At 39.4% G+C, this 13,334-nt stretch overlaps 1 protein-coding gene across 7 annotated transcripts in view; it reads right to left on the reverse strand.

Moving 5' to 3' along the window:
* ANKS1B (ankyrin repeat and sterile alpha motif domain containing 1B) overlaps positions 1–13,334 on the reverse strand; it is a 321,126-nt gene that overhangs the window by 292,486 nt on the left and 15,306 nt on the right. For 6 of the 7 annotated variants that reach the window (XM_053406679.1, XM_053406677.1, XM_053406676.1 and 3 more), the window contains exons 2-3: positions 11,354–11,434; positions 6,675–6,831 (exon numbers count right to left, since the gene is read on the reverse strand). In XM_053406679.1, the coding sequence (XP_053262654.1) occupies positions 6,675–6,831; positions 11,354–11,434 (238 nt within the window). Of the gene's footprint in view, positions 1–1,587; positions 1,878–6,674; positions 6,832–11,353; positions 11,435–13,334 lie in introns of those variants that run through there. The other variant, XM_053406680.1, reaches the window with a different exon arrangement.

Consider the following 13,334-nt stretch of genomic DNA (forward strand, 5'->3'; position numbering starts at 1 on the left):
ACATACGCTTCAGGTTACAGACTCCGCTAACCCAGAAATTGTACCTCAGGTTAAGAACTTTGCTTCAGGATGAGAACAGAAATCGTGCTCTGGCAGCGTGGCAGCAGCAGGAGGCCCCATTAGCTAAAGTGGTGCTTCAGGTTAAGAACAGTTTCAGGTTAAGAACGGAGCTCTGGAACGAATTAAGTACTTAACCCGAGGTACCACTGCATACTGTAGACATAATACATTTGAACAGGTATGTTCTATACAGTGCTATTGTAGTTTGAATTACCAAGTTAAACAACAAACAACCCCTTCCAGAAGTTGAAAAAGAAAGTTCCAAACACTTGTTTTATTCAAAATAGTACCAACATACATGTGCACATTTAACCTACAGGTAACTTTTATTTAAGACAAAGCTGCTATAAGAACTAGCCATGCATGATAAAGTTTGGCAGCTGCATGTTTTTTCTCCAAGTACTGTGTTACTGTTCACAGTATTTATTTAAAATTGTTGGTTGTTTTTTTTGGATAAAATAATATTTGTTTCAAACAAAATATTGTAAGTGCTGATCTTATCAAGTACATATTGTGAATTTGGCTAAAATTTCAAAAGAAGAGGAATCAGTAGCCCCTTTCCTTTTAGTACACAATAGGAGGAAATTATCAGATTTTTAAAACAGATTTGGATGAATGAACTGACAAAGTACAATAAAATGTTTTGTTGTTTGCTGATCAGTTTTGTTGAAAAAAGAACATGGGCATGAATTGGCAGTGGCAAGTATGTGGGATTGAAAATTCAATGCCCTTTATATGTTGATTTAATTTTCCCTGCTATAAAGTCTGTCACTAAGACAATACTACCAGTGGCCTAGGAAGAGTATGGTGAAACTGAACAGGGGGAGAAATAATGAACATAGAGTTATAGACAGCCAAAGCAATCAGTCACTACTTCCTAGGAACAGAATAGCTTAATGGCTGCAGAGAATGGCTGAATCCTGTGCCATGTTCTATATTTGGGCCATTTTTTTTTTAGTTCTTTGGAGCAGCTCTATGAAGAAAAATTCCAACCTACCTTGCTCTCCTTTGTCAATGGAAATTTATGGCAAAAAACATGCCAGTAAACTGTATGCTAGCAAATCTTATTTTTCAGTTTTGCCATTTCAACCTGGTTGTAACTTACTCAGTTACTTACCTAAACAGGCATTACCACTAAAAGAATTACCAGGAATTTACTTGGCCCCACATTTCTCAAGTTATTTGTATTTTAAATGAATATATTTTTAACATAGTGGTCTTTACCAAACAAACACGTTATCTACCTAACCAAAACATAGTGGAACATAGTTTCAGCCACAAGCATAATGAGTATACCATAAGCCATGCATGCATAACCATATGCTTCAAATAGGCAGTGAGGTATACCACGGCCTTGTGTTGATACAGGGAGTTCTAAGATGTGTGTAATTTAGAGGGACAAAAGATGTACTTGAAAAAGCACACATTGAGATTAGGTAATATATTCTACCCAATTCAATGTACATGAAAAAACTAGTGCAGAAGAAATGGAATAGCATGTTGCAAGAAAATTGTGAAGGACATTACCTGGGACTCAAGATGCAGATTGAAACTGACTAAAACTGTGAATGTCTAGTCAATTTCAATCTAGTGTCAGTGTCATTGGTAAAACACCTCTGGTTGCAGTTCTACTGCAACTGCTGAGTTGACCCTAAGAAACAGAAAAAGAAAAAAAAAGAGGAAGGGAAAGTAGAGAGCAAGGAGGGGGGGAGAGAGAGAGAAATAAGGAAGGTAGGAAATAACTGATGCACAGAGTAAGACACACAAGGGATAAGAAAAGATGGAGAACAGGGAAATTGTTGAAACCTCCTCTACATTTTCTTATCAGCTAGTTTAAAATCTAGACATATGTTATCATTTCAGAAAGGTTTGCTGTGGTGTGCATTCAGTTCACTTTCATCTTTGCATACTATAGGGACTGCATACACCTTCATGTTAGAACCTAAACTTGTATAAAGATTTTTTAACTAAAGTGCTGAGTTATGTCCACAAAAACTAACTCTGTAATATATTAAATACAGTGCTTTTTTTCAAGAAAAACAGGTGATGGAGCTCCCCATGAAGTTGTTCCAGTAAGTCGCCAGGCAACTCAGGGCAGCCCTGAATTGATGCCAATTTGACAACAGCAGTGTTCGCTGTCCACAGAGGTGCTAAGAACTACAGCAACCTTTCTCCCTAGCTGGTTTGGGGTCACCTCTGGTTCTGGTGAAGGCCAAATAAATGCACCCCGACTCCTTTGTTCTCTTAGATTCAAATGGATGGCTAGGGCAGCTCAGAAATGCCCTCGGGTGCATGTGCAATGGTTGAGGACCGGCTGGAAAGCTTAAATCCTGCCACCGCTAGATGGGAAATGGATTGAATTAAAGATTATATGAATTGGCACTGCCCCATAGCTTGACAAATCACATCTAGGAGTGGCTAGGAGCTAGGTGAAGTCATAGATCTAAAAAAAAGTGTAGACTTGCACACACTGGCCAGCTTCTGTTTTGACTTGAAATCTTCATTTTGGGCTTCTCAGAAGTATGTAAAGGCAAGAAGCAGGCCGGAGGAGTGCCAGTCCACAATGGGGCCCACTTGAGAGGTGCCAGAACTATGCTCCAATGCACTCCAGCTGAAAAAAAGCACTGATTAAATATAATGACCAAAGGTGAACCATAGAAGCCCCAATGGAAGAATTAATTCCTTTAAGGAAAACCTGAATGAGTTTTATATTGTTTGTTAAATATAATGTACCAAAATGAACAATAAATATACATGTTCTGATTTTTTTAAAATCTTACTATCTCTAATAAAAAAGAGCCTAAATAAATTATAAAGTGTGACACTGCTTTTAATGTAATACTGGATAGTTTTTCAAAGCAAAATGTATTCTGCTTAAGATTAATGATCACTTGATCAATATATAGACTAAGAGAACAGACAGGTGATTTTAATGAAACATATTTTAGCTACATTAATTCTGATGTCACATAACTTCAAGATTTTAAAAAATAAAACCCGATTTTATTATTTACTCATAATATTTGTTTCCAGCCTTTCTGCCTGACAGCAGGCCTCCAAGGCAACTCACAATAAATTAAAACTATTGAACTCTGTCACCAAATAGACATATTTAAGATGTCATCGCATAAGGAAGAGAATTACTCAACTTCTTAAATTAAATTTAAGAAATAAAAGATGAAACAAAATACACTGTAATGACACACATAATGATCACATATGCTAGACAGAAGGTTCATCCCACATGGCTTATACATATATGATTAAGGCATTTCCTTCCTATTAAAAGTGGATGAAGGTAGTACCAATACAATTAGCTATTACGTTTCTGTTTCTGTTACAATCTTCCTAATACCTGCCATCTCTGTATTTCAGCTCTGTATTTTCTCTATTTCTTCCCTTAACTATTTTTATCATAACTCCGACAGCGTGCCTAAGGTTCCGCCTCCCCAGTTACTGCCCTGATTGTTCCTCCTCAACATATTTCTATATTTATTTCCTAGTTTCACACTCCTAGCCATCATTAAACACCATCCCCTCTACACAGTTTATCCTCTGCTCTCTCTCCTAGTTTACGTATTGTAGCACCTTAGCATCTGCAATCCAGCAATCTCAGATAAAAGCTCAACAGCAAGGGAAGAAGCCTCCATTGTCATTTACATAAAATCAAAGATAGCAGATTTATTGTTCTCATGCCATTGTTGTGAATAGGAGCTGCTTTAATTACTCTGAAACTCCAGATTTAAGAGTCAAACGCCTCCAAAATCTTGTAGCTTTCTCATTAAGATCACTATGAAGGAGACTAATAAGGACCACTAGAGGGTGTAACAAGAATGAGAAGACAAAAGTAATCTACTGTTCAGAGATGAGCACTTACAGGAGCAATTCACACAAAATTTCTCCTTATTTTTAATCCAAGGAAAGGAAATTATTGCCTAGGTTTTCCTAGCTCAGAAAATCATGATCTTATTACTGCGCTTTTATTTATTTTTTAATATGTAGCAATAGGAGAAAGCATCTAAAGGAAGCATTAAAAACAATGTGCTAAGAGACTCCAAACAGTCTCAGCTAAATAAAAATTATCTGCTAATGTAACTATTTTACTGTGATTTTTATGTTATTAAAATCTAAGTTCCATACAGCTGATTTCAAAAGCCATGAACAAATCCCAGTTTCGCTTGTCTAAAATCATCAGTTTGTTCTTATGTTTTGAAAATGCTTCTAAATCAAGAAGAGTAAGAGAGAACCATGTGTGATTTTTAAGCATTTAATTAAAGAGGGAACTCAATTAAAAATACTGTCTGTCAGTATTTTTCAGTCTGTTTCTTAGTCATGTTCACCAAGATAATATATAGCCAATATAAATATTTCAGGAAATATATGGTAAGACTAGATTTTTAAAAATATTAATTCCCATATCAACTATTTTTTCATTTAAAATAACCCATTTCATTGTTTTAAAACAATGTCATTCCACACTTTTTTGTTTGTAAAGTTCTTTTCATCAACTACAAACCTGGACAAGACATAACCATATGCAAAATCCTTTTTTAAAAGGGTATTCATTTCACCATATTGGGATGTATTCAGTGGTGCCCTTCACTGATGAACAGCTCTTTGATTCAGTTAAGGACAGAATAGGGAGGCAATTTTTACCAGTTCTGCTTGCTTTGTTGAAACCATTTGTGCTACCTCTCAGCCAAAGGGACAAGAGAACCTAAAAAAGATACCTCCCTCCCTGTACCACTGGTGGATGCCTTCGCTGGATTAAGGTGCCTTCCATCATTGAAGAAACCTCTGGATACAGCCCATTTTTATTTCTCTCTGCACTCAGCACATTTTCATCTATTTTACATTTTGACCAGCTATTACTGAATAGATCCTGATGTGAGAGGGAAGTTAAGACTCCTTCTTTATTTTCATATATATCCCTTCTGAGCAAAACTGAAAACATTTTCATATTTGTTGATTTAACAAAACACTTACTGTCTGTAACAGTATGCAAATGTAAAAGAAAAAACTCTCATAGTTATAAATCAGTGTGTTAAAATAATTATAATAATAAAAATAATACCTTACATCAGACACTTTCTGTTTTCTGTGTACACTACCCTCTTCCTTATGGTGTGTGTGTGTGTGTGTGTGTGTGTGTGTGTGTGTGTGTGAATGAACCCTAATTTCCCCCATCCTATCCTGTCTGGCAACTTCTCCCTAAAAGCACAACTCCTGCTGTTCTGAAAAATCTGAAAATAGTATGGCTGATGTTGTGCATTCCTCTTTAAGGAGGAAGTAATGGAACAAGAAGAGGCTAATAAGAATTCCTGGTGTACGAATTTTGTTTTCAGACATTGTGGGATTTTATTGGATACAATATACAGTGGTGCCTCGCAAGACGAAATTAATTCGTTCCGCGAGTCTTTTCGTCTTGCGATGTTTTTCATCTTGTGAAGCACGGTCAGTCGCAACTGCACCTCTTCAAGTGGTTTTTTTAAAAAAGGAAACAAACTCGCAAGACGTTTTCGTCTTGCGAAGCAAGCCCATAGGGAAAATCGTCTTGTGAAGCAACTCAAAAAACGAAAAACTCTTTCTTCTTGCGAGTTTTTTGTCTTCCGAGGCATTCGTCCTGCGAGGTACCACTGTACAGTACGTTTCCATTAGATTCATGTAGATTCATTATATTGATCAGGAATCCATGTACATACAGTATAGACAATAGCAACAGTTTTGAGTATCACATGCCATGGTAAGAAATATCTTCTAAAAATATACAATATTATAAAGATTTGGGAGGCATCTTATCTCATTTTAAGAAAGGCAGCCTTGATATTCAGTATAGTGTTGTGTAGTGCTAGGATGTGAAGAAGTCTGCAATATACAACGGAGCTCAGAGGCCTTTAAAAATGGTATGAAATCACTGATGCATTCTTTATTTTTAATTTCTTGGTTTAAAAAGATTATGGGCATACAACATCACATCACCTAGGTTGAAAACCTATAACACACAGTGATTCTGAAATACAAAATTGTTTTTTAAAAAAACCTTGGGACTACACTGCTTGTCTGTAAAGAATTCAAAAGTAGCAGACCCTACTACTGCTTAGTAGTACAGTAATAGTACCAGTAGTTGATGACATGGTAGGGCAGCAGTGTTCACCTATCCTTCCAACAGTTGAGTTGCTGCTGCTTATTGGGATGGAGAGAGGGAGGGTAAGGTGATGAGAAGGTTGATGCTGTGCGAACACACTGGCAGGAGTGCCAGATTGGCTCTGCTAGTGCATATACACCATGCTAAACTCCCAGGAACTACCCCCCTGCACCATCCACTGCTGAACAGTATCAATGCCTCAATAGTCATGAGAGCTGTCAAATAAGGCTATGCTGAATACAATTCAATAGTAATAATAATGATAAGAACTGTTTAAATGCTAATGTCTGCTATTTTAAAATTAACTGGCCTATCCATATAGCTCTACAAACACAATGATCCTTATACGCAACCATAGAATTTTTTAAGCATGAAGAAGCTTCATGAATCCGTCCATATAGCTGTAAGAATAAAATTATACTTACTTGTGTTTTCTGAAGACATAAACAAAGATATTTAATAACGTCACCTGTTCATTCACTCTGGAATGTGATGGCCCATGATGGATAAGAATCTTCACAATCTCTACATCTCCTTTCCAAGCAGCCAAGTGTATAGGAAAATACCCTTTATTATCTGCCACATTAGTTGATGCTTCAAACTGAAGTAATTTGATAACTACATCCCTGAAAAACATAAAATATGGCCTAAGGATTGACAACAAGGTTTCTTTGTAAAGCTGGTTTATCAGAGCACATATTGTCATGATATATTGGAACCAAACAAGCACAGCATTCAGTCTTTACTCAAATGACAGCAACACAAGAGCAAAGAAGCTAGTATCGCTAAGACATTTGCAAATGGTTGTAAGAATTATATCTCACGGGATAAGAGAGTAGATATTTCATAATCACAGAAGGTTTGTTCTCCTTGGGTATTCCACAGATATTCATAATGACATCAAAAGAGCAAAGATAATATCCATATTTTAAGAGACAGATTACAGGGAGTATAAACATTTGATATACCCGAGGCTTGCAGCTAAAGTTCTGGATGGTTAACAATTTAATATCAGCAGTCCCTTACTTGCCTTGACTCTGCTCAGCAATCCACTAGCTGCAAAGTTTCCTTGAATGACATCAGAAAGACCACTGCATCTTCCTGGACAGGAAGGAATATGAAGGTTTCTAGTTACAGTTGAGTCTTGTCTGAGAAACATAGTCTTTCTGAGCTTTATCCTTTAGTTGGTTCTGTATCCTTTGGTTGGTTTTGACTTCTGGCTTGCTCTTTGATCTTGTCTCCTGTTTTTTCCTTCAGTTCACTGATACCAGCTTTACTACCTCTTTGGCTGTCCTTTCTCTTTTCCTCCACAATACTAAATATCAACCCTCGTAACTCTTCTTTCCCCCTTTATTCTGTATCCCACGCTTACATTTCAATTCCCCTACAATCAGTGGTGCAGGTAGGTAATTTAGGTGCTGGACTTAACAGTCTTATTATTATTAGCATTTATCTTATCTTATCCACCCCCTCCATCCCCTATTTCACCATTCTGTGCTTTACAAGTACTTATACATTCCTGGTACAGTACAGAGGCAACCAAAAACCAGTTTACCAACCCAGATTAAAAAAAGAATAATACTTTGAGCATGTGTAGTTTTAGGTCAACTGAACAATGGGGAGATATTCTAGCTGGATGGTCATGGATACTGGGATGGTAGGGTAAAAATCATGGCTTTGTTCCATCTTTTGTGGATACTTCCTCTTTCACCCAAACACTTCCAAAGATATGTTATAATAGTATTGTACCACACAGGTAGCTGATGAAGAAATAATGCAAGAGTACCATGAGGTCATTAGCCAATTTTTGCAAGTGCAGGTAATGGAATATTCTAGCATAAGGAGAGAAAAGAGGGTTGTAAAAGGGGGAAAGAAAAATGGAAGGTGAGTGAAAACATTTGACACAATTTTAGCTCCAGTTGTGTCAACTAATATAAGAGACTTTGAATAAAAACTCTCTTCACAACGGACTGCCAGATGGTCAAGCTGTTCCATTGAGAAAGTCTCACTCAGGGTTTCTAGAGCCTTCACACGGCAAGGACCTTGCTTCCTAAGCAAGGCAGAGAGCTTAAAAGCAGGTTTCATGTTGCGTTTTCTTGGTGTCCTTCAATTACATATAGTTGAAATTGTACAAGTTAAATGCATATATGATGTGATCATATTGTAATATTTTATAATTGCCAGAACTTCATACTTCCAGACATTAACTGTTTACAAATATAGGTCAGAATTTATGCACCCTCACTTTAATGTTCTGCCCTCTGCTCTGTTAACTGACCAATTTAAGACAATTCCATTTAATGAACATCTTTGGGTCATGTTCTTTTATTCTACCATTGTATAGAAAGCCCAGAGAGAGGCTGACTCTTCCTTTATTATGAACTCTACCAGGAAGACTCACTGAAATTCTTGTTATATTACTGTTTAAACAGGTAGTTAAATTTTTCTATCATCAATAAACAGATGGTGAAGAAAGAACTTCCTTTTTGCTCTTCCATAAATATTATCTATTTCTTAATTACGTAAACTAATTATTCTCTGTTTATCAGCTTATATCGGTTGGTGGTCATAATAAAATATATCACTCAAAACCATGTTATAATCATAACTGAACTATTCTTCTATATAATAATAAGGTATTCAAATTTTAAGGTTCTTAGTTATGTTTCTGATCAGATCCCAGCCTTGCAAAGTGGCTCGGGGAAGGCGTCATGAGAAGGGCGCCCTGTGCCCTTCGATCCCAGCTCCTCAAGGGCAAAACTGGCCGTTCCCGAGCCAACCACACTCTGCAAGGTTGGGATCTGATCAGATCCTAGCCTCGCAAAGCACCGCAAGGCTGGCTCAGGGAAGGTGGTGTGAGGAGCCCCCCCCCCAAAAAAAGATGCCTGGAGCAATCACCCCACAGTGCCCCCATACACACTACACACTACTGGCGCTGGGTATTTCAGCTGGAGCTACAATAAGTGCAGAGTCAAGATCACTCTGAAGTCAAGTTACTTTATACTCTGTGTATACTCAGAGGTCCCTCACATACAGTGTGAGTCAGTGACCTCTGGACCATCCAAAATAATTCTACCGGCTAGCTACCAGAGGATGCAATGCAAGCTGCAAAATGAGCCTTCTTCACAGCCACACAGTAGCCATGATTACATGCTTTAACCAGTGTTTGGGCAGCTTCAGAGTGAGACTTGGGTCACTTGCACTGAAATCTTTGTCCAGCTTGCTTCCTAGCCCCAAGTTTCCCAGAATATCAAGGGGACACTTGAGCTCCACAATGCCAGACAGGACACGGGAGCAATCATGTCAACCACCTGTTTCATCTTGCTGTTCTATTGTGAGACCAGGGCTTCAATAGAACTGACAGTTTCTCCACTTAAAAATACCCCAGTGCATTCAGGAACACACCGGTTCCATCAGTCTCTGGGGCAAAAGGGCCCACCACTCTACATAACAGTTAACGGTCCAACCCTGACAACTGAGTGCATTTCACTACCCCTATTGTCAACCTATCCCTCATATCACTTGGGGCAAAGACTACATCATGCCCTGCCTGATGTGTGGGACAGATGATCATTTGAGACAGACCCATGGTTGTCATGGAGGCTATCAAGCCCCAAGCCCAGTAACAATCTCCACCTGACTATTGAAGTCACCCAGGACTATCACCCTGGGTCCTTCAACAATACCCCAGAGACTACCAAAGCTAGCTCCATTAGGGGTGCTGATGGGGAACAGGGTGGTCAGTAGACCAGCGGCATCCCCAATCTGTCTCTTTGGCCCAACACCAGGTACAGACCCTCTAAATCTATATTAAGGTCAAGAGGTTTTAAGTTCAAGGATATTGTAATAAAGTATATTTATTGTGGACAACAGCAAACCCTCCTTCTCAATGCACTAGTATAGGCTGGTGTTGAACCGAGTACCCAGGTGGGCACAGCTGGATAAGGTCAAGCCCACCCAGTTCACTCACCCAAATTTCACAATCAAGTCCAGGATGACCTTGGTCTTATTAAGGACTGATTTGGTATTCACTAACAGCACCAGCAGACTGGAGGGCTCAGCGGAAATGCTACCAGTACCTTCCAGAGATGTCGGATGGCTGGAACAAGGAACCGAAACCAAACATATAGGCCTCCACTGCAGATGGTAGTCAGTCCCTTCATTCCAACTTTACCTTCCCCTGCACTGGAATTGGAGCAGCATCTTTGCCACTTTCTGCTAGCTGTCCACCCAGACACATTTCATCACTATTTTATTCCATCCCTATAAACATCTGGGAGATTAGGCCTACAGACAGTAAACTAAGACATCCTACAATGTCAGATGGAAGATGGTACAACTGTCCCCTCTGCCTCTCACTCAGGGGGAAACTCCACCAAATAAAACTTCCCCTCAACCAGGCTGTCACCGTGGGTGAAGGTCACAGGCCTGTCTCCTCCAGTGTCTGGCCTACAATTCTATATCCCAGCTGACACTGTGGGACACCCCTGTCCCTGTGTCTCCCTGAAGTGGTAACCCAAAGCAGTGAACTCCTCTAGTGTGGCATATGACTCCACACTGTCACCCCAGCTGTATCCACTCAGCCAGCAACCAAATAATACCAGGCACTGCAATCAGCCAGAAAATCTGCTTACATGCTGACAGGCAGCTTCAAGAAAGAAAACTCTAAGACTGATACAGACAACTTGAAACACAGCAACAACAAAATTACCTTGCTGCATTTTATTATGGTGCGAGCAGGAGGATTCCAATCATCTTCACCCTAGTCACATTGCAAAAGGCCTTTACCTATGTAGAAAAGTTCCATGGTTGAAACTGAGTGGATGCAATGATGGTGGTGATTTCTTCGCCACTATCATTGCCCAGGTTAGAACCTAAAATGGGCTCTAAGCTGTGTTTTAAATATACTTGCTGTTAACCAAATTGAATTTTCTCGCTAAAGAAAGGGAGAACAAAATTATTTTGTACACATGAAAATGGAGGTGGCTGCTACAACAGCAGAAGTGGAGCAGGTGTTTTAAGTAGGGCAGTTTACTAAAGCTTGGTGCACACAAAAATATGACTATGTCTAAACTTAATGCAGGTTAATACCAACATTTTTAACACAAAGTAATACCAGCATAATATTGATAGCCATTTGACACTTACTTGTGACCGTTTAAAGCTGCATGGTGCAAAGCAGTGTAACCCGAACTATCTGTGCAGTTTATATTTGGTCCTCGCCAGATGCTGAAAATAAAGCACAAACTCTATTATAATAAATACATACTTTGGTAGGTTTATTTATTTCAAATACATTAGCCATAATCATTATATACAGACAGAGGCTCACTGAAATGTAAACACTGGCCAACAAATAAAGGTAAATTTAAGCAAGAAAATCAGAAGCAGAATATTCTTGTGGTGGGGAGTATACCACTTTGGTCAGCTTTTAAAGCAATTGAATGTGAAAAGTTTATTACCTCAGAAAGATGACCAATATCCAAAAGCCTTATCTCTAAAATATAATTTTCTTTCACATTCTTAATCAATCTTAAGTATCACAGCAGAACATACAAGTGGGGCTGTTCTTTCAAGTACAGATGCTCAAAGACTGATTCTGCCTGTGATGCATCCCACCTCTTATGACTAGGGCCAATGTGGGAAACCTCAGGTCTAGGGCTGAATGCAGCCCTCTGGGTCTCTTCATCTGGCCCTTGGGACTCTCCTGTAAACCAGCTTCCAACAGCTCAGTGTTTGAGCTGCATTAAAAATTTTGGTTCAAGTTTAACAAAATATAAGTGATTAATTTTTTTATAAAAATGTTTTTATTAAAAGATTTTCATGGATAACAAAGGTACATATAATGTTACATTTTTCAATTCACAGGGTCCTTGTTTGAAAAGTATGGTAGAAACAATCTGAGTTTACTAGGTGGAAGAGCTCAACAAATGAGACTTTTCAGGCAAAATTGCAACTGATAAAAATATTTCTTTACAACTGCCCATTCTACTGAGAAATTTATAAAAATGATCTATGCTGCAACCTGTTGTGCTTGGTATAAATTGAACACCACCTGCTCTCTCAATAATCCCTCTTTCAATTTTATAAGTTTCAGGTTGTTCATAAACTAGGGAAACTTATGCCAACAAAACTGTGAGAAAACATGTCTGGAACCAACCATCAAAAGTGGCCAAAATCAACCTTATGTGCCATAGACTTACCAGGCCATCAACAGAACAGTACTCAAGCTACAAGGTATAGCCCTCCAAAATTCTAGGATCCAGCAAGCTTCACAAGTCTCTAAGAGCAGAAATTCTAACTGCATTCCCTCCAAAATCCTGGGGGGGGGGGGAGGCTAATTGGGACACAACCTCCCCCATGCACCTCAACATCACCTTGCCGCCCTTATGCACCACTGCCGCAGCCTCCCCCTGCATCATCCCACTACCGGCCACCCTTATACACTACCACAACTGCCTCCCCACAATTCACACCATCTCGCCACCAGCCAGCCTTACCCCCCACTGCCAGCACTCACACACATGCCACACATGCAAGTACTTCCAGAAGTGGCACTGGAGAACTAGGGGAGCACAGCACCAAAAAAGGTGTGTCAACAGCTGCGGTAGAGGTGGTGGCAGAGGGAGCCAAAACAGGACATCCAAGATTGGCATCAGAAACTAGGGTGGCTTCTGTCAATCTAGGATATCCTGCTCAAAATGAGATGGTTGCACCACATGGCTTCACTGGTCCAAAACTTCACAGGAGCACAGAAAGGCTGAACTAAGGGCTACCTCACAGTTGCTAGCAACCTCCATATCAGCAACTTGGAAGAATGAGGGACAAGCTTGTGGCCAGTGATATGTACAATTGCAGCAGCTGGAAAAAAATGAGCACATCTTACAAACAATATATGAAGGTGAGTGCAGACTGATCACAGGCCTGCCTGCACCCTACACATTTGTGAGACACTTGTGTGGGAACTGCTGGCAAATACAGACATGCTATGTACCTCGGGTTACATATGCTTCAGGTTACATACGCTTCAGGTTACAACTCCACTAACCCAGAAATATTACCTCGGGTTAAGAACTTTGCTTCAGGATGAGAACAGAAATCGTGCTCCGGCAGCATGGCGGCAGCAGGA

This window comes from Podarcis raffonei, chromosome 10 (assembly GCF_027172205.1).
Source record: "Podarcis raffonei isolate rPodRaf1 chromosome 10, rPodRaf1.pri, whole genome shotgun sequence".
NCBI classification, from domain to species: Eukaryota; Metazoa; Chordata; class Lepidosauria; order Squamata; family Lacertidae; genus Podarcis; species Podarcis raffonei.